Source organism: Ceratina calcarata, unplaced genomic scaffold, assembly GCF_001652005.2.
Source record: "Ceratina calcarata isolate Rehan_Ccalc_2016 unplaced genomic scaffold, ASM165200v1 scaffold368.2, whole genome shotgun sequence".
NCBI lineage: Eukaryota > Metazoa > Arthropoda > Insecta > Hymenoptera > Apidae > Ceratina > Ceratina calcarata.
Window position 1 is genome coordinate 609,679 of NW_017159898.1, and position 27,799 is coordinate 637,477.

General features: G+C 39.1%; 1 protein-coding gene across 1 annotated transcript in view; it reads left to right on the forward strand.

Annotated features, from left to right (window-relative positions):
• Positions 1 to 1,448: 1,448 nt before the first annotated feature.
• LOC108625666 (mucin-12) overlaps positions 1,449 to 27,799 on the forward strand; it is a 38,700-nt gene continuing 12,349 nt past the window's right edge. Inside the window, exon 1 of the mRNA XM_018025848.2 lies at positions 1,449 to 2,026. Coding sequence (XP_017881337.1) covers positions 1,970 to 2,026 — 57 coding nt within the window. The 5' untranslated portion in view covers positions 1,449 to 1,969. The remainder of the gene's footprint in view (positions 2,027 to 27,799) is intronic.

Here is a 27,799-nt window from a genome sequence, read left to right on the forward strand (position 1 = left end):
TTATTATTTATATGTCTGTATATTATATGTTCAGTGAAGAATGATTTTATCGAGATCAAATATTCGACGAGAGGCAAGTCTTGTCATGATGTATATAAACGCACGAGTATAATTTAGTGGAATGTCCCAAAGGCATCCTTTGTGCGGACAGTAAAAAAAAAAGGGGTCGTTTTAGGCCGAATGAGTAATAATGATACGTTATGGAAATTCGCGACGGTAATTTGACCGAAAACTTACCATTTTATCACGTAAATAACGAATCAACTGCAAATTAACTCGAATTGCAAGGGGTTACCAGTAAATACAGAGGATCAAAAATTTACGCATTCCACCTCAATGCTTTCTCTCAGTATTTGAAACCTTTTTCGTATCTCTATAATTTAATCATATTCCTACTTGGAATTGACAAACCAATAATAGGCCTCACACGTTCATTTGGTCGTCGGTTGCGTGTGGTTTCTTCTCTCTTTGCTGGTCTGCATTCGTGCAGTGTTCCCAGTACGGTCAAATTTCAGTCCGCTACATTGCGATCGCGATCTGCCCGCTGCGCGTTCACCCTAATACTTACCTGGCAACCTACGACAACGAGCAATGCGCATTTCAACCTACGAGTAATCATCGTGCGAGTACGAAAGCATGTATAAAAATTTTAAAGAAGAATGTGACAGTTAATGAGTGCATGAGCGCGCAAACGCATTTACCAAACCGGTCCCATACCTGATTTCATTTTTTTCTCGATTCATTTCGCTAATCGTCCATTCTGTGTCTGTTCAGCCGGATAATCAAATCTGATGATTGAAAAATTCGGCGTACTATTTCAATTGCACAAGTAATTGTACACATCGATTAGTAAATTGTTCTACATGTCTGTTATATAATATTTCTAATAATATATTGAAGACTAACAAAGTTTTATTAATATTATTCTAATAAAAAACATCACGTAATAATAAATATAATGTTCCTATAACAATTTTGGCCATCATTACTCTTTTCTCCAAATGAATTATTCATGACTTCACCTACAATAGTATTATATTTTTTTATTTACCATAAACAAATGGGTTTGACAAACCCTTATATTAATAATATATAAATTAGAACAACAAAGGGACGCACGTAGAAGTACTTTTCTTGAAGTCAGATAGCTTGTGCGTCATTATTGTAACGAAATGTAATTCGAAAGGAATGTGGCCGTTGCCGAGGGTCCAGAAAAGTTTCTTAGACTCGTTTGATGCAACAATGACAGGTAGGCAGGCAAGGGTGACGTCGAGTAGGGGGAGTTCGATTCGTCAGCCGTGTCTCTTGACGTTCCGGTACTGGCAAGGTAAATCGTAGGGAGAAAGAGAGTGATACACGGGAGGTTGAGAATCGCGTGTTAGAGAGAGGGTAGAGAGGCGATCGGGTCCCTCGGATCAGCTGTGAGAGCGGCGTGGCGCCGTGTACCGTGGCTCTGACCCGCTGTCAGTTGCCCGAGCCCTGTGCTACGGTTAGGACCGTGCCAATCGTTGTCACCTTTTAACAAGCTTGCGGGATTCCACTTCGACTGAGAACGACCACGGCCCGACAAAGCCGCGTCGTTGCCCATCTTGCGAGCCCGCGAGTTTTGTCATTAAAATCGCCGGATCGAAACGCAGTCGAGGGACCTGAACGCGATCTTTGCCAACACTGTGGCCGTAGACACGGTACCCGATTCCCGATCTCCGTCCACTCTGGTGGAACGTCAGCTGCAATTCGTGTCGCATGATCCGTGAGAAGCTCGATCGCGCGAAGCACAGCGATCGTTGATCCTCGCGTTTCGAGCGGAGGTAACGGAGGCCGCTGCTTCGGATATCGTGGTGGTTTTTGTGGTGGAAAAGTGATTCGAGGTTAATCGAACGACGAAGCCGAGGGCCGCATGCCTCGCTGACGATTACTCAGGATGGTCTGGTAGAGGAGGAGGGGCTGCTGGTGCGTTCGATCACGAGAAATGGCGTGCGGAATATCCTTCGAAGCGACCGCCACGAGCACGGTACTTTTTCTGCTGGTGAGTATTTTTTATATCAATTCAATTATTTTCCCTTGTTTCTCTAATACAATTCTTACTATTGCTGCTTCGATGGATAACAGATCACTATTTTTTCAATCAAACACATTTTAGTCAATTATCTCGGATGAAAAGCACGACGCTTTACGTAAAGTGAAGCAGAGATATATTATGACCCCGCGATCAATTTCGTGAAGCACGTGCGTTACACGCTCGTTTCAATAGATTTGATAAGATAGTGCAAGCCACGTTCCGTACTTTCACTTTTTATGCCTGGTTCCGTGCAACAGAATGCGCGTGTTTCGAAGTTTAGGTGCTTCGCTGTTTACGAACGAGCGTAATACGAATTCGTAACGCGTCGTGTACACACGAACATGCACGGAGCAAAAGCTTTTTTCTGCTAAATTTAAGAGACACGCTGTTCGCGGCCTTAAATCACTCGGCGAACTCGCGATGCTTTTGTTTACATGCCTCCGACGTGAGTTACTTTAAGAGCTGCACGACTCGTTCAGTCACTTGCTGCATTAGGTCGGTGCATATGGAACATCGTCTTGTTTTTCACTCGGCAACAGTTTTCTGTGCTAGCTAGATACTTTATTCAGATAGTTTATCAGTCACCTTAATTCATACCGAAATGATTTTCGACAGGAAAGTTCAAAGATTAGGAACGTCTCACATGCACGAACCTAATAAATATGAATATACATCTGTTATAAACTTTCAAGATGCATTGCTGTGTAACGTCTCTAAACTCTGTGTGTTCAGCAGGAGTAACATTCACGGTGAACCCGGTGGAATTCAAAGCTGATCGTGTGCCTTATTAGACAATTTCGTTCTGTGTAATTTTAATCATGATTCGTTGACCTGTAACCATTTTCCTCTCGCCTGACAATGAATTTTTATATTCCTTACGAATAATACAATTATTATAAGATTCTTCTGTATGGTTCATTAATGTTAGCCTAAGATTATTACAATTTTCCCGTCCCACGAAATAGCCAGGAACATCAAAAGTTTGCACAGGCTTAAATGTCACGAATTCGCCAACGTCAACCTTTGTTGCGAGCAAATCATAATACGCTTTCTGAAACACTCTCAACACGAAAAACGTGACATTTCCTCACTGAAAGTTCACCAACATTTCAATTCTTTAATTTGTTTATTTAATCTTCGATGCGCAATCGTAATTGGATGAACGATTGGAATTAAATGAAAGCATCGCTCGAATGATTCTATTGTGGGCTAGGATAGTAAATCTGTTCTATAACAAAATTAATGGCATGAAAATTACACCTGTTGAAACAGTTAATTCAACCATTTGCAGACATTCTTATTGCAATGAACTTTCACCGTAAGATAGTGTACCTATTGTTGAATTTAATGATCATAAATCATTCTGAGGTTGGACCTGAATATTTACGTGTGAAACAATGAAACTCAGAATCATTCTACGATTTCCTCGCGCGTAAGATTATTCGATGATCGAACTCCGAATGAAAAGATGGCTCGATCATACTTTAACTTATCGTACATCGACCGTACATTATACAGAATTATTGCAGTAATGCATCTGTCTCATATTTTACAGCTGCAAAATTAACTTTTACTCATCCAACGATTTACTTATATCTTGGACATCTCAGCATGCTTCGCGAAACGACCGTAACCTATCTCACGATAAGCAACGTTAACCGATCCCAACCGCGGTACCAATCAAACCAGGGCACAATCCAGCCCAACGTGCACAGCGATCGCTCAAAAAGTCATTATCACGAACCCGTTAACATTAACCTTCACGCATCCCAGGATGCGGACAAGTTTCGACAAACTACTTCACGCATTCTCTCGCCTCTCTTAAGATTTTATCTACTTCGTCTCATCTTAATTGAACACCTTCCTTTTAGCATCGAGGCAATCGGCGTGCAGTAGTACAATTATTGCAGTAACTCTTTTTACTTCTTCGATCAACTTGTCACGTTTTCCCTATCATTTAAATCTCAAAATTTTTAAGTTAGTTTCAATAATTAATCAAATAATTGACAAATCAATGAATTAACAGCTTAGAAAATATTGATATAATCTTACGTACAAGTATTTGTACTTGTTTAAAGGAATATCTATGCAATTTATTATAGGGAAGAAAGTATATATGTATATAACTACTCGTTATCAGGCTCGGAACTTTACGATTGTTGGAGACCATGTTTTAGTTTTGGTTCTGGTAAAACCGATGCGTGCCTGGTGACATTCACACACGGCGTGTGTGCACACGCATGAGTCAAGGATACCAGGCGTTATCTAGCCAGCCGGTGATTGCTATACTTAACGGGTCGCACTCTCGCTGCGAGCGAACGCCTCTGCACCGCTTCTATTCACGTGCGAATGCATATGCGATATGTATATGTATGTATATGCATGTAGCTGGTGAACGCTGTTTTTGTTATGCAAGCGCGGAATGTTAAGTCGCCGCGGTTTCCTTAGGGATATTACGCTTTGTCTTATGCAATGGAAGAGCTGCCGGAGATAAGACTTTGTTCTTGAAAAGTTGAAATTAATTTGATGAATCAACGAGCAAAGGTTAAACCGTGGCATCAATTTCATCAACGTTTTAATATCCCATTACTTGTTATTGTTTTAATTTTACTTTAATTTAATCCTGTATATATTATTTGAATAGAATCAACGAAATGTGTATAAGACTAAGAGTAATTACGAATATTATATAATTGGAGTAATGCATTCCTATAAATTTCACGGGGAAGGAATGAAATACGGTAAAATATTCTTTTCACGTGTTTTGAGAAACACGAGAGTTTCACGAATTTTGTACATTGCGTTCACTTTCCCTGCGTGCGTATCGGCAGAATATAAATCATTGCATTAAATCCGCGAGTGAACGGAGCATAGCGTCTCATTCTCAGCAGAATTATCTTTTATTCTTATAACAAATCGTATAAACGATTGTTTAAATAATTGACATTTACGTAAAGAACAGTGTGTACAACTCTATTTGTAAACTTCCTTATATGTAAATTCCTCGGTGGGTTGCACAATTTGTTACAGATAGTTAGTAGCTAACAATTCAGCTATATCGTATCAATAGCGTAATTCTCGAAACACATTTGCTATTGTAAACCGTTGTAATTAACAAGCAGCGTGCTATGCGATTATGCAACGCAATCCTTAACTACCTGCTAGAGCTGGAGTCATCATCCTCTTACTTTGTTTAACCTGCGCCTCGCTGTTCGCGGATAAGCGTGCCTAACAAGGCAGTAAACCGATTCTTTAAGTCCTCCGTGAGCTAATTAATTAAATTAATCTTTATGATGAAACATTACTAAGTTTCTATTAATTACTATCAACCGCTACTAAGTCACGTATTCTCTGTCATTCTTATGTAGTTAGAGCATCCATTTTTATTGAAAATTAATACAATTGAACTTGAATTTCTAAAAGTATTACTTCTAACTCGTTTTACAATAGAACTTGGAAATTCTCAACTTGTTAGCCCATCGATTGAGGTCACCATTTGTTCGATTTTTTAGTACGAACCTAAAATTAATTAGTAGCAATTGGAATTTGGGATTACCACCGGTAACGGAAGAAAAATCGATGGAATCCGGGATAGCATCAGCCGCGGGCCATCAATTGAGAAACAGGCGCGCGCTGCGCATATCACGCGAGCACAATTAGTAAACCCCGACGCGAGGCGACCACATAGTCACCGGAATTTCGGAGATTAATGATCAGTTACAGGAAATTAATCGCGACCGTTCGTTTGAGAACCGCGCCGCTCCCGGCTGATTAATAATGCACAACGAATTTTTGATAATTACCAGCCGTACAGTCGATCCAATTTCTACAATTACGACCGGTTTTCGAAGGTTCCTTGTGAAAGAATCGGGACCGGAATTCAATCACTGGCAATAGTATTTATAAAAAATTTGACAAAGTGAAATGTTACATTATAATGGAAGAGATGTTTTATTTAGAACCACGTAAAGTATTTATATATTTTAATAATTTCAACAATGATTTCGATAGAAAGCGATCCAACTAAATTAAGACGGAAGCGCGACAAGAGACATGATAATGATTGAGACATTAAAACCGGCGCCTAAAGACACCGAAACGATTTTTTAAATTCACAACTTTTATTATTCGTGCGTCGCAAAAGGTTTAATTAAGGCAGCTCGCAGAGCCGCATTCAAAGGTAAGAATAATTGGATAATAAGCAGTTTAAAAGATGATACAGCCGTGTTTGAAAAGCGAACGAAGGCTGTGGCTGAGCAAGCTAGAAGTAGCGGCGAACGATGCGATGCGAGACCGCGGGACTGTTGTCCCGGTTAATTAAATCGCGGATCGCTCCTGAAACCTACGCGAGAATTGATACCAACCGCTGATACTCCCCGCTGCGTTAACGAGGGGCCACCATTGTCCAGTCGCGTCGGTGGCAAAAAGTGGCGTGCAATCGACGCTGACGTTAACTCATTTCAATACTTTTGGGTAGAGACGGTAGCGAATATAAAAATCATCTCACGTTTCGTAATCCTTATGGATGATCTTGTTATACTTTATTCTACACTTCAATATATGACCGTATGAATTTATGACGATATTATCCAAATTCACATTTCATTCGTAAAATTGAATATTTTAATATTATAATGATAGAGAAGAAATCTTCGATCATGTCTCATATTCGACGTATGTACGTACATAAAACATGTTTACGTGTGAGAAGAATTTCCGATTTCACATAACTGTCGTTTTCCACGCATGTCACGGCTCGTAGCCTTCGTTCATTGGTCGCACAAACCGAAGGTCATGATCGCAGAACAATCATAACTAGTCTGGAATCGGTAAAAAATTTACGTTCCTCCCCCGAGGTTCCTCCCTCGTGAATTACGCCGAATTATCATTAATTACGATTGTTATAGATCGTACCCGAGGCCGATTCAATGCCGGGTATCTTGCAAAACGAATATACACATTCTTTATTGCCTGTCCGACGTCATTTGCCAGCGTTTACCATTCGCACAGATTTATAAATTGCTCGCTGTTACACGGTCCTTGTAATTTGTCGCGTACCTCGCGTACCTTTTGAACTCGCAGACACTCGATGGTCAGTGACATCGATGATTCATTATTTATTATGCTCGACGCAGTATATTTATAAATTTCTGAATTCTCCTCAACGTTGCAATGAATTATACGCACAGTGTCATCTTAAAACCATAATTATTATATTATGTAAATTATATACTATGAGTACTACAGAAAAATAATTTTTAAAAAATTTTAGATGACATCTTCGTTCAAATATTGATTTTAAATTTTATCAACATCAATAATTAATTTCCTTAAAAGTACGAATTTTATACATTATACGCGATTTACTCGTCTTCGTATATATATATAGGTGTATGAGAATGTATCATTCGCGCGTATTTCAACAGTCGAAGAAATTTATGCATAAATCACAGCACTCCTTATCGGGCTTCCCCATAGCACAGTCCCGCTCGTGCACCTGCAAGAAGAAGACGATCGGTATTGGAAGACCGCTTGGAACTTCTGTTCGACATTTTTCTCATTTATTTTTTCATTTACCTTACCTGTGTCGAATTCTGTAATTAGACATGATTTCTCTCTTGGACAACTATGTACACAGTCTCGTTTTGCTTTCCTTTTATAAAATCTTTGCTTTGTTTGTTTCCCAGTGTAATTTAATTTGTTTATTTTTATTGAGTATCGAAACCAGTTAATTTATCAAGATCCGTTTGTCAATTTATCATTGAGTTAGGAAAAATGTTACATGGCCTAGTCAGTTGAGATACGTATAAACTGTTACGACATGTTGGGAACATTTGAACCCCATAAATTAGTAAATATTAATTAATAGCTGAGAACGAAGGTTGACATTCTTTTTCAGATTGAGAACTTGTTAGATGTAAGTGTAATAAGCCTCTTTGAGTCGATGCGGTATATGGTATACGAGTCGGTATACTTTGCTTTAGCGAAACGTGTAACACGATTTTCTATGATTTAAATTTCGTGTCGTAACAGTGTCGATCTCGATTTCAATATCGTTTCACCGTCATTCGTTGCTAAAACAATGCCAGGATTCGAAGCAAGGAAAGAAAAAGTGTTGCAAGCATAAACGTAACGTTTGATGAAAGATCGATGGAAGTATTGCCGGAACTCGAGCGTTACGAAAGTTTCTGTTACGTTGTAGACAGAATGTGTACAGTTACACGGATGTGAAACACGTCTGGCATTCGAATGTATCGAACTGGTCAACGGACTTCATTTGATTTGCAAACAGAAATCCCTAATCGATTGTCCCATCGATTTTGATCAGATATTACTGCGACGTACCGAGGTAAATACATATAGATTTGTCTATGTAACATATTTTTTATGTATGAAATCTATCTATGTGGTTGTATGAGATATAAATATATTGTGTATATTAGGAAAACAGCAAAACATTAAAGTACAATTTTTTCGATATTTATCAACTAGTTAATTAACAATATATTTTATCGGAAACTATTTCAGTAAACTACGTTCTAATATATCTACAAAAATATCATTGTTAATCCTTTAAAAACATTGCCAGCATCCGGAGTGCATTTTTTTCTCTTGTTTTTAATCACGAGGAAGCCTGAATGCGAGTTTCATGTAAAAGGTATCGTTGGAAAGTGTGCAATTTCTTATTAACCTTGTTCAGTATCGATAAGGAAGCGGAAGATAGGTCTGTAGATTCGAGGTACCGTTATGGAGCATTAGGGAATCCGGCGCGGAATTCACGTGTTGCATTGTGCACGTAAGGTCGCAGTGGTTTAGTAACGGTACACTGTAACGGAGAGAAAACGATGCCCGTTCCTCGTATTATCGTTCGATTCACAAAAGAATGATAGTTCTGGTCGGAGGTCATCGAATTCTTATAAAAAGCATATAAAATTGATTAGATTCATTCTCTTGAATGGAATGACATGTAAAAATTCCAAATTAATTTCTGATTTGCAGAAATACTGTTTATCCTGCACGTTTAGTGCATTGAATGTAAAAAAATAACATTTGGGACATGGAATAATTCATCCCTCTGTTCATTTCAGACTGTCGTTTGTTTTAAAATAAATGTTCCAGTTTCTGTTCGCGTTGCTACTTCTAATAATGTGATAGAAAAAAGCAGTGAGTAGAAATTGTGACATGGACAGAAATTGGGACATTAATTATAACTGCTGTTTAAACTTGATTAATCAAGAACGAATTTTTCAAAAGTCAGATCTAGAACGATAATATGACGCGTTATGTTACCCTCGTTGTCACACGAGAACGAATCGCAACGATGATCCATTACCCTCATTTCCTGCCTCGTCAACGAGGAACATCCGTTGATGGTTTATAACGAGTACGAAGTGCTTTTGTTTATTACTAATTCCGCCTGGGTGTATTATCAAGTTCCTGCCATTGAGACCAAATATCTCATCTCGACAAATTGGTTCCAATCAATCTCTCACGACGACGCGACATCGCGTCGTATGATTCTTGAAATTTTCCGTTTTATCATCATAAAAATCAGTTCCGTGTAATCGATTCCCGTAAATTAATACATACCTAAGAGTGGTTAAATTGAATGTTCTTTATTAGCAATTTCAACATTTGTATATTGCGTCGAACGGTCCTTTTCGCATCGACGACATAAATTACTGTCCATTTACATAGCTTTTAAGGAAAGCGAAATGATTTGCGTTAACACTTTATCGTATAATAATGCAAAAATATGTAAATTAACACTGTAATGGAGGAAAATTATCTGGGGCGCGGTTAAACGATCGATTTAATTGAATATCGATATCGATATCATACTATCTGCTCCTAACAACAATTAAAATGAATGTTGCCATTATTAAAATAGCACAACTTTCACACTTCCTATTTATTGTAAGTATTACGTGCCTACATTTGTGTACATTAAATTCAAAGCAGCAAATAATCAAAATAACAGTATGATGTCAATAGCAAGAATTCGAAGGTGTGCATTGATATTCCAGTACCTTGTTCCGAAAACAACAATGCGTAAAACCGATTCGACAAGCGACCTAAGATGAAAAAAGATAAGAAGGAAACCGCGTTAAGGTTAGAAGGGGTCGAGGTGGAATGCCGGCGAAATCGGAAACGCGTGTCCGAAGTTTCGAACCGCGAAACTTTCGCCTGTGGAACAATTTCTGAGCGTAACGTATGGCGGGCCACGTCCGCGGCAACAGACCCACCCCGGGTGCCCGGCCAGAAATCGGATGGCGCCAGATATTTTTAAACCCGAACGATAACAAGCAACGACCGCTCGACCGACGGCCGGATTCCAATGCGGAATAACTGTCCCGAGCGAACGAACCACCTTGCGAAATTCCGCCGTGGACGTGTCGACCACCCCCGCGCTTCCTTCTCTTCTGCCACACGTTTTGTGTACAAATAACAAAAAAGAAGGCGAACGTAAGCGACCACATTGAAAGCGTACGAGCATCAATATTATAATGCAAACGAGTTTCAAAACTCAATATCGCGTTTCGTAAGCGGTGCGATTCAAACAAGTGAACATGTTTGGGAACGAGGATAGTCGTTTACTACTGAAGTTTAAATAGTATCGATGAATTGGAATAAACAATGATTATATTCGTTGGTATAAAAGAAATCCAGTGCCTTTGGCAATAAATCAGAAAAGATGACCGCTTATCTTTACGTCGACACTTCGTACTACTGACGTCCAATGGATTCATGGCTCCCCTTATCTCAATAAACCGTGAAACTTCAGCATCTGGTTGCACGGATCCTTGAACGGTAAAGCCGAGTCGAAAAGTGTCCGGGTTCGCGACTCATCGTGAACACGCTAAAAAGTTGCAACCGGGCGGGCGGCCACACGGCCAGCGAATATTAGTCACGCCATTATGTTAATGCACCGGCAGCCAGCCGAGCAACCCTTTATCTCGTTTTCCACTTAAGAGAAAACGTTACCCGGATTTTTCCCAGAACGACAATTTTTTGCCCATTATTATAATCAACGTTTGTCTGTGACAATGGAACCAGATAGGAACATTATAAAACGAACGTTTACAAAAAGGTTTAATACTACTACTGAAAAAAAATGTCATACAAGATTTCTGAACTATTTTAATAGAAGTTTTAGAGCAAAGTTGTGATTTCGAAACAATATTCGATAGTAGATTGATGTAGAAAATTATGCCAGGCAGAGTCAGATTTCAAGGAACCATTGGAAGTACAGAGACTATGTTGTACGAAAGGACATGAAATTGACACACACACACCGTCCCAGAAAACCGGTACGAATAATCTGCCCGCTCGACTCCCTTCACGCTACAACTCCACCCCGCGCTGGTATTCCACCATACGTAGAAGCCGCGAAGATAACCTCAGTTCTATTAATAGCGCACGTGAATCCTCTATCCTGCTCGGTTTCACCCACGTCTGATTCTTGACCGAGTCCTCCGACGTCAAAGGAGACCTTAGAGACGTCACCCCTTCGCCACCACTTTTATCTCGTCCTTTCATAAATTCCCTGCATCGCTGCACGACAAATTAAAAACTGAATGCAACAAAATACATAATCCGTATCAACATAAATACTTATACGTATAAAAGCGTTGCAACAAAATGTAATTTATCGTCAGAGCGGACGACCGTTGATCGACTCCTTTTCGCGCGCTTTAAATTAATATCACGGTCCTGCTCGCACAGTTTGTCACTTCATTAAGAATTTACTCGCCATAAATCGGCCTCCCCTCTCGCATATTAAGCGGATGCAAATCGCATGCGAGCAGTAAATTAAGCTACGCCCTAAAAAGGATAATTTAAAATCGAACAAGTCACGGATCCGCCGAACCATCGATGTTAAGATGAAATTACAACCTCTCAGATGCTATGTCATAACCGGTAACACGCTCTTATATGTTTGCTAAATAATGTTCGTAGTCACTGAGCGATTTTAGAGAGTGATTAACTTATTCAATCTAGCTCACTGTCGTATTAATCTAATATCTTACAGAGCTTTTCAATTTGTGATAATAAATCATATAATTAAGAGAGATAAGTCTAAGGGTTTTCTTGATAACTTCTCAGCCATTATTTGTATTTCCATTAGATCTGAAAGAGAAACGCTCAAAGAATATGAATTTGTACAAATAGTCTGAACAATAGGGAGCATAGCGTACGAAACAAAGAGCCAATTTATAACTGGAGCAACGAGTGCACGCGAATCGTGTACATAGTATATCTGGCGTGTACCTACACGTGTAGAAGGATAGACGGTACACGATGGCGCCAAACTCATTGACACCGCGCCATTATTTATTCGCCGATAGTCGGAAGGCTGGTAGAAAAAAAGACAGACTAGCCTGTCGATGGGTTTCGTGCTGGCGCGTAGGAGTTCACCTCGTAAATTCTGTTGACTGCCACTCCTGAAAAGCAGATCCAAGATTGCGTCGTTGAATCCGACCGTTACACGTTGCTCCCGTTTCAGCTTTTAATCCAATTATTTTAATCGCGGTCTATCGCCCCGTGTAATTTCGTTCATTCCGACGGCGTGTCATTGGGAAATTTTCTCCATTAAACATGAAAATTGTTCCCTCTTTCTGTGAGTATTAAATTGGCGCAGTTCTCCACATAGTTCGCGTAGAATATCATATGTGTGATATTGGCAATTATATTCAATCAATTTATCAATCACATTTACACATTCGCAAATGATCAAATAATTTCATTAATTTTACATTTACCTTTCTGAATAAGCATTACCACTGTCATAATTTGTAAATTTATTATACATAATGTAAGTATTTGTTTATGTTCGACGATAACGAAAGTAAGAAAGAGCGAAAACAAATGTTTCAGCAAATTGGAATGTTGAAAAATGTTTATCCGCTTTAACATAGTACTTAAAACGCGTGAAAAGGTATCATTTTATTGGCTCGTAAATTTTCTTGTCGATGTTTATTGAAATCCTTAGTATGTGGGAAACAAACTTTATAATCGATCCCGTCTTCCCGTTCAAACAATATGAGATAAAAGTGTCATATAAACGGGCACTATAGTTGAGTATCAGAAAAATTTAGAATAATTTAATTACTGAATATTGAAAAAATGAAAATAATTGAGCTTTGGCATAAACGATTCAGTTAACACGGACAGATGAGAACGTAATATATGTTCAATTACAGATGTCCGTGTGATAAAATAAGTGGCGCAAGTAAAAAATACAGTGCCGCAGCGATACTTTCCGTAGTCACTGTACATGCAAATCGGCGACTCGAATTCCCAGCGCCTCGCGTCCGCCTTTACTTATACTTTGTACTCAGATCTGCACATTTGTATAATAAAATAATAAATTCGAATTCGACGTTAACGAATGTAAATTAGCCGAATGAGGAATAAAACCGGCCGAAGTCCGTCGCGTCGTGCGCGGCCGCAGCGGGGAATCGCTGAAACGCTTTCGCCTAACGTTTATCTAAAACGCTTCATCAGTTACCATTAATTTCATTGAAAATCGACGCCGCGCCGATACACACAGTCTCGCGTGCATAACATCGCTGCGGTCCACGCATGACCGTCTATCGGAGGGCGTTCGCGTCAATTCTCACACTCGGTTCTCGTTTCCCAGCGAGCAAGCTCTTACCCAGGTTTCGATATTCGCCCCGAGGCGAAATCGCACAACTTCGATGGCGAATTCGATAAAAAGACTGACGCTCGCTGGTTTTCCTCGCGATTGGCTAAAACGCTGAACTAAAACCACGCCGCAGAGTTACGTCGCCCGTTAACGTTTTGTGGAATTTCGCTCCTCGGTTGGGTTACTTCACACGGTTTTCCTCGGTCTTATCCAACTTACGTTTTGCATTGTTATATAAGTTTGCAAAATCGTAATCGTTTCTGGTATATCAAAAAATTATAGATTTTTCCTAATCTAGTTAGCTCCGATTCTATTATCCAATTTATGATTTGAAGTAAGGTACCTGACAATTAGAATCGTTATCAGAAACATTGATTAAACATTTGAAATAAATTGTACGACGAGTTTTATTTTGATACGCGTTGGATTTACATCTGGCAACACCCACGCTAAAAAATGTGAGGAATTCGGGTTGGGTATAGGTGTACTCGGTTATCTAGACGCAGCCATTCATTCCTTGCGTCATATATTTAGGCCGTTGACGCCGGCCGCGGTAGGGTTGGAAGACCTCGCAAGGACGAACACGAACCGGGCCCGGTTGTAAACAGCCACGTGTCCTAGCTCATTTCGGGACGCATCCGTCCTCCTTTTGTGTCCACGCGACTCTGCCACCACCGGGATTCCTCGATGCCGTTCCCTCTCTGTTAACCCCGGCAATTTAAATTTGTTGACGCCCGGCGGTCGGGCACCCGACGGAATTCTCGTCGCTGACACCGTGCTGCGTATTATTCTGCGCCAGCCACACATACAATTAACTTTTGGATAAACAAAATTATCCACGGATGACGAATCTTGCTTGAAAACTCGAGACAAAAATACATTCATCCAGAAACTGATGACAGAGCCGTTTCAAACCTACCCGTTCAATGTATTAGAAAAGTGATTACTAATAACTATGATAATTAGGCGTTCCGCAGGAACTAGTGAGTCTATAATAAACTTGAAAAGTTTATACCCAAAGGATCCTCTATATTCCTGTGGAAAGTCGTACGGATTTTTCTTATCCCAGAGCTCATGACTACAATTAAACACCGAGTTTATTGCGTTTATTTGCGGGTCCAGGGATTGAGGTCGCATTCGAGAACAAAGCGACGCTTCCGTGAGCTGCGTAAAAACCGCGTGATAATAAAAAGAATAAGCCAGAGCGGCGACGTCAAAAACCATAAAATCGATCTCATCCCCAAGGTGAACCTGCGAGACTTCATTTAAACCGGATGGATAACCTGCACGTATGCATATCCGTGGGTACTGTATTTCAACAGAGTAATAGAGGCAATTAAGTAGTTTTTATGAACGAGCGATGCGACATACTTTCATCGTAATTTTCACAGTTTAACGGCTGAGGATGAAACTTCGGGGTGGCTCAATTTCTTGTGTCACCAGAAATTTTCCATTAGGATTATACATAATGAAGTTTTCGAAAACTATGTACATACATACATATGTGAATAAAATGTTTAGTATATAGCAACTGGATTTGAAGGAATTTTATTAGAAAATATTCTCACATAGTTAACCAGTAGGATATTTTCAGAACAGATTTAATGATTTCGTTATCAATTGGTTTTATCCCCACCGAAGCACAATTTCACGCAATAGCTGATTTTAGCTCTAAGTCGAATTTATCACCCACCGGCACATAAAAGCTCTTGTAGACTACTACGCGACAATCGTATAACATCGCGAAGAAAGCAATAACACGTCGCCGCTAAACAGCTGCTATTTTTCTCGCCAAAAATACCGCGATATCAACGGAGACTGCTATAAAAGCAAAAATCTAAATATAAAACCGGGTGACTAAACCCTTGACAGGGCGTAAAAGGGAGGGACCGAAAATTAACACGGAGATACGCGTACGGCTATAAGATGAAAGTCGATGACCAAATATCGCTTCTATACCATAAAATTCTTCTTGCCACGATTCGCATCGACTCGCTAATAAATCGGCCGCAGGAACGAATCGTTTTTTTATTCCACCGTAAAAAAGTATATCGTTAGAGGCAGCCGGGATTATTTAGGGTCACCAGGGACCGAACGCGGACGGCATTGAACGACCTTCGCGAATCAGAGTCCGTATACCTGCCGCGGTAACGCCACCGCACCGGGGGACCATTTTTACGTTCGACAACGGTCGAGCATGCTCGCCAACCGTCCCTCTCCTAACTGGATACATATCTTGATGACGGCCCAGGGAACGTGATCGCCTTACCCATCGCGTTTCATTTTCACCCGGGAACAGCTTCATGATTTTGCGTCATTTAGCGTTATGTAGGATAATTTAATAACAGATGACTTGTGTGCTTGCGATATTTATAGTAAAGACGTTGAAATCTCACATTACACACATAATTAATATTGCAACATAATTAACTGATTCAATAAGAAAATACTTGATGTATGATTATTATAATAGTTAATGAAATAAAATTGAAGAAATGCAACATTATGAAAAATTTTCAGATTTTAGAATTCACGATCTTTTACAAAGGGTAACAAAATCATTTAAGAATTGTATAATACTGGCTCGGATTAAAAGATTTTATACTTTAACATTTGAATTGAAAGATTTCAATGCCACTCGAATCGCATTTATTGGTGTGTAATTACCACTGTCCTTCACCTGTTGTAAAGCTTAATATCCTTTTAACGTCCAGTGCAATTTCTTTATTTCACACTTGGCGCCAGTCTTTGTTTGCTCGCTTATATTGAAGATGATTTTAATTCGTGGTATTTTCATTTAACGATTTCACGTCGTTGACGCGAAACCAAAAATTAATTACCTCCGGCTTGTAAAATACAGAATAGAACTGCTGGCATCGAGTAAATCTCTATCCGTAAATAATGTACCCATGTATATCATATGCGAACACGTTCAACTCTTATAAAATGGAAAATCCTCAGGGAATGCTTTTTAGTTCTTCGAGAAACAGGACGTGTGCTAACATAAATATCTTATTTTAAATGTCAGAATATATTTCATACAGTTTTCCTTGACGAACCGCAGATGTAATTACTTCCGCGTGCACATACATCACACTCGATCAAGGTGTACCATAAAAAAAAAATAAGGATGAAAGTTTCGCAGCAAAGGATAGCGGCGAACGGTATGCGAGTACACGACGGAGGCGTAGTTTAATGCAACTTTAAATTCACGCGTGTTATTATGAAAAATCGCTTAACGTATTAAGCGAGTGTATATTATAAGACATAAAGAGATGGGATACAGTGTTCTTAAATGGAACAGTTTAATAAACGATATAATGAAAGGTATGTATATTTTATCTTGCGCGAAATAAATTGTGGTGGAACCTTTACGAGCTTGTGAAGTACACTGTATGAGTTTTATGAAAATTGAACATTTTCAAATATCCAATCATAATTCCCTTTAGTATCTTACTAACACTTTCCATGATACTTATATGTATACTATTTACATCAGATAGTTATGTAAAATGAAATATACCAGCGTATAAAAAGATATGATATAGTAAACACAGTGGAACAGTAATTTGAACTTACAAAATCGAGGAACGTGTTTGCGCAACGAGACAATCATTTTCGAGTGTACATAAATCGTCAGTAAAAGTATCGAACGGTAATTAGAAAGCGCGAGTAAGATGCGTTTCTGCGATTCGTTCGTTTTCGAGGTTGAGCCGAGACAGCGAGGATGCAAATCTGGAGCCATTTAGCGGCGTGGCGCGTAATCGGGATATCGCTCACGGAGCAAGCTGCGGCTGCGGCACGTGTAACGGGCGTGTCGTTAATTAACGCTCGGAATCGCACGAGCGAATCTCGGGCCGCGGCGACGACGCGACGTGCGAAGATTAGGTTTTATCGTCGCGTTGATTGTGCGTGGGACCAGGACACGGTGCAGTAGCAGCCTTGATGGAGCCAGTGATTGAACGAGTGACATATACGCGAGTCGCACGTTTCGGGGCCGAGATAACGCGGTGATCGATCGATCGAATTCTTTTACCGGCGACGCGTGAAAACTGTTGCCTTCCATCGACTCAGACTTGAGAAGCTTCTGACGTTAAGTCGAAAGCGATGTACCGATCCTGTTTTTGTGTTTTTATTATACTTCTTAATTAAGAATCACTTTCCATTGGAATTTTTATACACATATCCTGTTCTTGTCATTTATAAATTAATTTCCTAGACTTGAATGTATTCTAATAATTAAAACATGCTTTTGTAAACATTTTATAATTGCTTCATTTCATATCGTGCGTTTTGTCGACCATACATTCAAGAAAAGATAATATCAGCGAAGTCATTACAGGACGATGTCATGAAACACTGTGAAACAGCCTCAGTGATTTACACGGTTCGCAACAATGTTATTGTACAGAAGCGCATAGTTGCTCCGACCCCCATAATTTCACATGAACGAGTAACCATTTGTGTCCAGGTTGGGCTCGAATACCCTTAACAGTTTTGAGAAATGCACTTGCCAGCACTCGGAGTCAACATTTAACAGTATATTACGTTTTATAGCGAGACATAAACTTGCCTTTTTGAAATGTTACCAATATTCCTTTAACATTTCTAGGACGCAAGCTTGATAAGCATAATTTTCAGCATGAAATAAATCGATAATAAAATAATTTACAATGAAATTGTCATCGGAATAATTATAATCAGGTTCAGAATGAATCCTATGATACAATCATCGCTTTGAATTTATTGAACAATCATGTTTATGGTTTTACAGACCTCGCATGGCGAGACCATGTGATGCAATTTCTCGATAAAATTTTCGAGGGATGATTCAAGGGGCTGGCCATAAATCACGAGATTTCTCATTCTACGTCGCGAATATACATAAGTACGTGCGCTCGCCTCCCGTTTTAATACTTTCAACACTTCGCGTGCAGCGAATTACTTTTTTCTGTTTGCGACGACGACGAGGTGCGCTCGAGGTGGAGGTGGAGGTGGAGGCACTGTACGGAAGGATAAAAATCGCGACGACCATTAAAGTCACCTCGTATTTCCCGTGATTTATGGCGGCACAATGCGCAAAGCTTGGCTGCCCGTTATATATCCTTCGGTTTCCACGCGCGGGTATGCGCCTTTACGATTCCCTCCTTTATCTCTCTACGGGCTCCCTCGGAACGCGTTGCAATCGCTGAGAAAATTGGATCATTGTTCGCTCCAATTAGAAATAACAAAACCGTGATTAAAGCAGTTCCATGCGTTGATCCATTCTACTAGAATAAAACTAGGCATCATTTCGTGCAAACGATTATTCCATCTCATGATTTCTCTATAGATTTAAAAGAATTAAACAAATTAAAAATTATGAAATAATACGAGCTTACGTACATACAAGACAATTAATTTGTTAAATTAATTGAGAACACATTTTTAAATAATGATTATGCAATATTGTAGATCTGTGTATATTCAAATCCATTAAAATTAACATTAATTCATGCTCGGGGCACTTGTTTTTTGATCATGCAAATATCAGTTAACTCCTGTGACTTTCACATTCCTAACGTTTTAAGACGTTTTATGGATCGTTTGCAAACGATGGGCGAGTAATCGAGTTCGTGATCGGCATCTATTTCCCACTGTAGAATGTAATGATTTTGAACAAGACACTTCGAAGAATAAATCATAGATAAAGTAGAATAATCCTAGATAAAGCAATTTCTGCCTAAACGAAATTCCAGGAAGTTTGGAAACTCAACTTTCGCTTCAACGAAAGTGACATACAAGCAAATAAGGTTTTTATAACTGCTAATAGATTCTATAACATCATTATAATTCAGATATTGTGTAATTTTTACGAAAACTGCAGCATAAGTGGGTCGAATGGCAGACGTAAACACTGCAGTTTACAACAACGAGATCAAATTAATCGTGAAACCTAAAAGAATTAATAACGAGAAGAAGTGGCGCAAGGCCAGGGTAGAAGTCATTCGCAAATACGATTCAATTGAGTTAACGAACCCCGCGAGCGAATTCGTTCAGGGTGTTTGCATTGTTTGCGCGAGCACAGTGTCGCGAGATGGTGTCATGGTCAGATAGAAAGACGAAGGGGCGACCATTAGACGCAGTGGCGGCTATCATCATTCACCTGGCCGAATCTCTGGCGTGATATAAAGATTTGGCTACGCGGCGGCTGCGATCCGCGATCGATCAACCGGTTCCGACCTTCGCCCCACGGCTTCTCCGTGCATATACGTACGTGTACATTATACTCGCTCGTAACGTATTTAACCAGATTTACATCTGGCACAATTTGTCACGGACGGCGCGCGGTCGCAGAAGCGATTCGTAACACAACACGGTGATTTATGACGAAACGTAAAAATGACATAATAGAAACAAATGATAAGCTAATGAGTTGTAAGTCACGGACGAGCACCGAGTGAAAAGTGACCGCGACGTATCGCTTCGTTATCGTACCCTTCCAGGCTGCAAATGTTCAAGATTCGAGAACAAAATACTCCTTTCAGAGGGATACTGTTATTGCAATGATTATATCTACAGAGAAAGGATCGAAACTGCATTCTACTGACATTTTATTTGTATCAAAAAATTAATTCCTCAATGGATTAAGGAACGTTTCGCAAACTAGGAGAAGAATTTTAGAAACGATCTCGAGGCAGGAATTTTAGAAACTTCTATGATTAATGCTTCAATTTTCGATACACGTGCAGCTGGACGAGGTAATCGTGTAATCCGATAAGGTGAGCGTAGATTCGCCTGGTTGATACGGTGTTTCGAAATTGGGAAAAGTTGCAAGTTTCGATTTGGTTCCCACGCAGAAGCACGAAGTCCTATTAAGAGAACGACTTCGGGTCTTTGTCTTCAAACTCCTCGTTGCTGGTTCGCGGAGTAGAAATGGAAATAAGCATAGGAGGCGCACGATGCATCCATACCTGTATCCATCCGTACGATCTCGACCTGGCTTCGTGCGCTTCAATCGTTGACTATCCCACCTGCGATCGTCATAACAATTGATTGACCGTGCTCAATACTAATACGATAAAAAGAAGACTAACATGAGATTGCTTGATAAAAAAACGAATTTTCTATCTCAATCCAGGTTCATTCTAAACATTTACTTCCCATTAATCAGCATCTGAATTAACACGATTTGAAGATGTTAACTTATACATTCAGTAAAATCATCTTTGATTCAATTTAGAGATTAAGACTAACCGTAATGATCAATTCACATCCATACAGTGCGTATCGTTTAACGTTACATATGTAATCAGTTACAATGTTAATCAGACACGAACAGGTACAAACAGTTGAATCAGCTCGAGTCTTAATTATTATTCAAAGATCCGAAGGCTGCGACGTGAGTCTAACGGTTCCCAATTCACGGCTACGCCCGTTCACGAACTAATTGATAAACAATAGCAAATAATTAATCAATTGGAACCGTGTAAATTTTCCACGTCGAAGAATCTTATCCTTCATACTCCAGTAGCAAGCATTCATTAACAGTCCATTTCCATGTTCATCTATGATTTATGAAATGCATATAATATACGGGAAGATCTAAAAATAGAAGAAATTGCTTTTTTTTTTTAAATTAGTACTATGCAAGTATTATTTTGTATAAAATGTCACAAGACGCTACTGGCTGAGAAACCTGTCTGCGATTGAGTTATAAGGGACGATTAACGTGAAACGTTACACCGATTATCGCGATTACTCTCGCCGCGCCGCGGCAGCGAACAAGTTCGCAGTGGAGTTTCAGCACATGCGTACACGTGTACGCTGAAAGATACCAATGCAAATGATGAAGTTCCTAATTGGTCTTTCATGATTCCGTATCTTAAATTAGAAGTGGCAAATAATTAATAACATAGTGAACATGTTAAGTACATTCATTTAAAAGGAGTCAGCAGTTGTTCATTTGTTCAATCTAAATCTTTTTTCTAATTCAGGATTTTGATAACGAAGTAATAAAACTTATGACATGATTTCTGAATTATTAATTTGATTAGGGAGATGCAACAATTATCATGATAGTGTCTCAGGCTATTTAATAGTCTCATGAAAAATAATGAAAGTTCTGACGCGAGATCAGCAAAAATTAGAAAACAGGCTAGTAAAATCGGGTTTAATCACGGTTGCTTCATTGTGGACAATTATTCTAGCGGTCGAACTGAATAAACGCCGGTGCACAAAGTATTGTGCAAGTGTGCGTACTATGTAGGAGTAAGTACCTTGGTACAGGCCGATATGCCTTTCACATAACTGTGAGTAAATGCCAGGCCGCGGCTAGGTTCTCCACCTCCCAGATGAGACCTATCCTATCTATCTACTCTGACCGAGCATTGGAAGTACATAATAAGTAAGTCGTTGCGCCAGGACGATCACCGTTATGACGGGAACGCACCATTCACGAAAGCGGTTTTCGCGTTCCGAGGTCGACCTGGCCGAACGGTCCTGTTGATCCACCGTCAATGAGTCGTTAGCACCGGTGGACACATTCGACGGAATGTTTTCTTTCCGACAGTCCGATGACAGCTGTTACTCCATCTAAATAAACGTTAATTGAATCCTGAATGATAAACTGAAATACTAGCTTGGAAAGAATTCGTCCAGCAATGCATACAAACAGTTTCTTTACTTTCCCTACTAACGTGAATCATTTATTTTGCTTCGAGCTAATAAGATCAACCGATTTATATGTTTCAAAGTTGATATATGCTCGTACTTATTAAAATACTGATGTGATCAATTAGTTTATTGAAAGTGCATAATGTGTTCTCTCAGCAATAAAATATCTAGCCTCTAGATTGATTCGCGGGAAAGGTGAATTATCAATGTCGACTGAAATATTGCCTCGCTTTATCGATTATGCAATCGGCTAGGTATCGTGAAAGATGACATATTACAGTTACAGACTCTCAGACTTCATACAGGTCCGTGATTAGTGGTCAACTCGTGGGTGGGAGTACAGCTTAATTTTATATCATATAAATAAGAATTCTCGCTAAAATATCGTTTTAGAAGAGCTGTGAAATATCAAATAGTATCGTGCAATTTAATTTCCCACGCAAATGTGGAAATATTTGCATAAGCGTTGGAACGATGATAGACACTTGATGGAAAAGGGAAAATTAAATTAAGCGATGTGGTTTATTGAAATTCGGGATTAGAGTCGTGGTCGCCTACGGAGAAAGGCAAGGGCCGCTTGATTGACAGTTAGCGTGAGCCGAGCAAAATTTATTTTCAATCTTAGACATGACAATCAAACCGAAATTCAGACCGTGCGAACTCTATCTCTATCTCTTCCAAAGTTGAACAGCACAAAATAAGAATGAATTCTGTTGTAGTAAAATCCAAGGATGCAATGCTTGACAAGTTTTATCGTTTAATAAATTCTTACAACGTATTTACCATTATTTATATACTTAACGTCGTAGTTCTACTTAAAACACGATTGACACTGGCATTGCGACTGGTATTCATGAGAGCCTGCAGCACAATCGAGGAGGCAAAGCTCTTTGTGATAGACGCTGCGCGTCGCAAATGCCAAGATCAAATGTGCGCCGATGACGTTGACCTATTTTGAAGATAAATCGCTGACCATAGCGAATCTTATTTCTACTCGCAGTCCCTAACTAGCTATGTAATGTCACATCTTTCTCGCGTTTCGCTTCGCTACAATTATTTCAACGATCGTAGAAAAAATTCTTGAAATCTCGCTTAAACGATTCCATAATTAATTGAAGTAATCTACTTATCTTATTACAAGATTTGCAAATAGTAAGCAACTTGCTAAAATATAAAAATAGTTCATTAACGAAATTCCTACAAAGAATCTGTTAATAAAGTATAAGTACAAATGGTTTATAAAGATAAAGAAATGTATTCGGTATTGGCAAAAGTAACAGGATTATCTGATTGGAAATATTGACTGAATTAGCTCTTTAATTGTCTCACATATCCACCTAATTAAGACGCACACTATATATTAATTGTAAAATATTTCCAATAGTGCGAGCCACTTAATGCACATCCGCGTTTCATGAAAAATCGCTGGACATTAATTCCCACTGATACTACATTATTTTGGAAGCTTGTCACGGTTTAATCGGTTGTGGCTCGTTTGCGAGGTACAACCCACGTCATAATCATTCGGCGATAAGATCGTACTGCCAAGTTTGGCTCGGATGCAGTCTATCTGATACCGTATGGAGTACAAACGGTCAGGGGATCGGGTTTCGCAGTCCTACAGATTCGTCATACGGTTAATAAATTACGTTGACAACGTCGTTTATAAAATCGAAGGACATCCAATTCTATTAGTTGACCGTTTTATCTAAATACGATGGGTCTCAAAATATAATTCGCCTGCGAATTGCTCGTCATTTTTTCCATGTATCCTGACGAGGTTATTAGGTGTCTGATTTTAATGATATTGAGACATCAAGCGGTCGAGATATATAAAAACGTTACTACTTTATTCTGGTTTTATACAGGAATAATTAAGTCATTTATTATATTGAAATAACAAATCGATGTAGACATATCTATTTTTATACTGACAAAGGCTGGTACATGATTCCTTCTTTTAAATTATACTTGGGATAACTTTTTGTTTACTATTCCCAGAATTTCTTTTCGTTTTCTTCCCTCTTATAATCGGACGAAATTCTTTTTTGATGAGCAGCAGAGAGCCACGTAGTTAATTTCAAGAGAAGCAGCGAAGGGTGCCATTTGTGGCAACGAGATATTCGACCGGAAGAATACGCGACGCGGCGTCCTTGCGCGGCCGCTCGTTCACGTCTTAATTAAAACGTGTCTTGGAAAAACTACAACCGTTCGGATTACTTTGCAGCTCGTGGACGAAGGAAATAAAGGGTTAGTTATACACGGTGCTTATGTACGCGATTCGTTTGCGTTCTCGCCGCAGACTGTTTGACTCCTTTCACGAACGAGTCCGTGTTACACGGATTAATTTCGAGGACCTTGACAGATAAATGACCGAGCGATGCCGCTTTACCGCAAACGGCTTTTGTTCGCCACGTCTGAAGTTTTTCTTTATTCCCGAACCGCCTTGAGAAGGGGCACAGACAGTGGAATTCGAGTGACTCGTCAAAAAACGTTGCATCAGTTGATTTCACTGGTTGATCAAGAATGCACGATTCGATTCGTACCGTAAAATCAATTTTACCTTTAGCTCTGATGAAATCTCTTTACAAGAAAATTAATGTAACATCCCGACGTATACGAATTTAGAGTTTACAATAGAAGTCATGAATAGTACTCAAAGTGACTATTAGAATCAGAACAGTTTACCTTCGTTATCTATTCCTAGCCAATCTAGTCAGAAATTACACACGAGTCGTGGCACAGCACCTTTCACGATCACGTATGATCGGAAACTTCGTCGGGATCGGCACAGGGACATAAAGTTCACGTTTCCAGTACACGGGTTCTATGATAAACTCGATTAAATGCATTAATAGATAATCTGTTCGTTCTTGCTCTGCTTTCTTGACGTAATATGGCAAGGCCGCGGTGAGAAATTGCTCGCTAGACTAGACCTGTTCGTCACCGTGATAGTGAACGATTCAAGAACGAACGTTTCGTAATAATTTGCATTTATGCGGCCGACTTTTCATACATTCGAATTGATGAAAAAATGAAATTAATGCAATATCTCTTGTAATCAGTAAAGAGTAACAATTCAATGTGTAATTAAAATCTGAAGAACATTGTAATTAAAAAAACTAGAAGTATCTAAACTATAGTAAAAATCCAGTACAAATCTTAAAGAACTCATGTGAAAAAACGTTTCTATTTTTTTTTTTTATGTCAATTAGAAACTCTTACATGACTTAGCAGAATAAATTTGGAGCAGTTTCACGTTAAAGCGCTAGAAAGTAGACTTCCTTCAAGTCACCGATTGTAGGCGTAACATCTGACTTATTATGCGAGAAAAAAACACTGTCTGGTTGGCATTGTGTGTTTTATTAGCATATAAATTATGGTACATAATATGTTCGTGTATGAAGTCGAACAGTCGTTTATCGTTGTAAAGATCGGGTAGACGAGCGCGATAATCGTTCAGAGACATTACGAGAGGAGAAAAGCGATCGTTCGAGATAATTATCACAGAAGCATCGCGATTAATGAACGAAATTTACATATCTTCTTGTTGATTTCCGTGTTCCGCTACTGGTTTTGGTTTTTAATACCAGCTACTTTGGTCTCGCTTAACATCCACCTGTTTCACTCGCTATATGTAATACTCGCTCCTTTTTAATAGTACACGGATGCAATTATTATACAGTATCGCTGTGATAAATTATGCGTGCTACTGTTAGATATCGATCAAAACGAAGGTTAACGTAGATATTTCGAAAGCATACATTGTATTACTGCAGTTTTTAATTGCATGCGTATAACAGTGATACCTGAAATTATTAATGACATCTGAGAGAAAAATCATTCAATAACATCGTAGATTCAGGTCAAGTTTTTGCTTAGAACGGGTCTTCTCTCTCGTCACTTTAGCTGACAGTTTTCAATTTCAACTTGATACAAACCGCAGTATTACAGGTATCAGATGGAAGTGTAGCAGTGTTCCTAAAGTTCTCATCCATGCGTTGTTAATTAATGATAAAGCTATCCATGTTCGCTCATCTCAAACGCATTTTTTTTTTATATAAAATACCCATCAATCATTTCAAACAGTCGGAGTGAATTATTAATTCCTGTTGAACCTGTTACTGAATTCATTAACAAGGTAACTTAGAGAGTCGATAATTTCCGTGCTGACGATTTTGAAGTTTTACATATTGACGACTTGCTTTATGGATACATAAAACACCTTCTAAAAAACATCATTTCAACAATTCATTTTAAGACATCGTAACGACGTAAAAAACATACAAATTCGTGTCTCAGATTTACGCAGAAGCAGCAAAAATTATTCGTCCATTTCATTTCTCGACGATAGATCTGTTAATTTCTTCGTAAGGTGCGAGCATGTTCCCGTGATTCACCGATTATAAATAAGTCATAAACGTTCTCGTAACAGCCATATTTCGTACAACAAAATCGCGCACGCATATACGCACACTTGCGATGCAAAACTCGAGCTCGGACGATTTATCGAGCCACAGTTCGACCAACACGACGCGGCGTAACGCGAAACCATATTCCGAGCAATTACTCGACGCGTCTATAACGCCTTGTAATCAAGTGTCGCCGTGGGTGCTCGGATGAATTGTCAATTTCTTTATTATGGCAAAGCCTTTATTGAATCGACGGCTGTTGTTTTATGGCCCGTCTGAAACACTCTACAGCAATACTTACAAGTACTTAAGAGTTTTGAGTTATTGAATTATTGCAACGGATGATCGAAAGACTGTCTACATTGAAAATGTAATAATTTCCAATAAATACAATTTAAATTCATCATTTAACATAATCATTTATAATACATCGCCGACATTGCATTAGACACTAATACATATAAGTAAAATGAGATATTTTATCAAATAAAGCTAAAATAATAAAAATCAAATATTGTAGTTCGTCAGTGAAAGAAAATAAAGAGAAATTTAATTCGGACTGAAGCAAAAGAGGGATAAGGCATTCGCATTGCACAACTTCCAATCGTTTGCCGTTTAATTACGGAAGTTTGGGATTAAATCCGAATCTGTTGGCGCCAGGCGTCGAGGAAAAAAACGCGGCGTGCCGTGTCGCGTCGCGTTCGTTTCTCTGCCTGAAGATTCCAAACAGTTGCCCACGCACGAGGAAGTCATTAGGATGATGTATCCGATACCAGGCGCCTCTCGATGACCCGAATACTTTTCGTCCGACACGTTGTCCGTTACTTTCTTGAGTATAGCGCAGAAGAAACGATCCTCTACTTTAACCCTCGTCCGTTCTTCATTCTCTTAACTCGATTTGTTTCATATTTGTCAAATTGATAAAAAATGATATAGTGAAGGTATAAATAATAAAAAAATTGTTTTACGAAAACTGCAATATGCTAACACGAGATTTGAACTGAATCCACATTAACTGTTTGA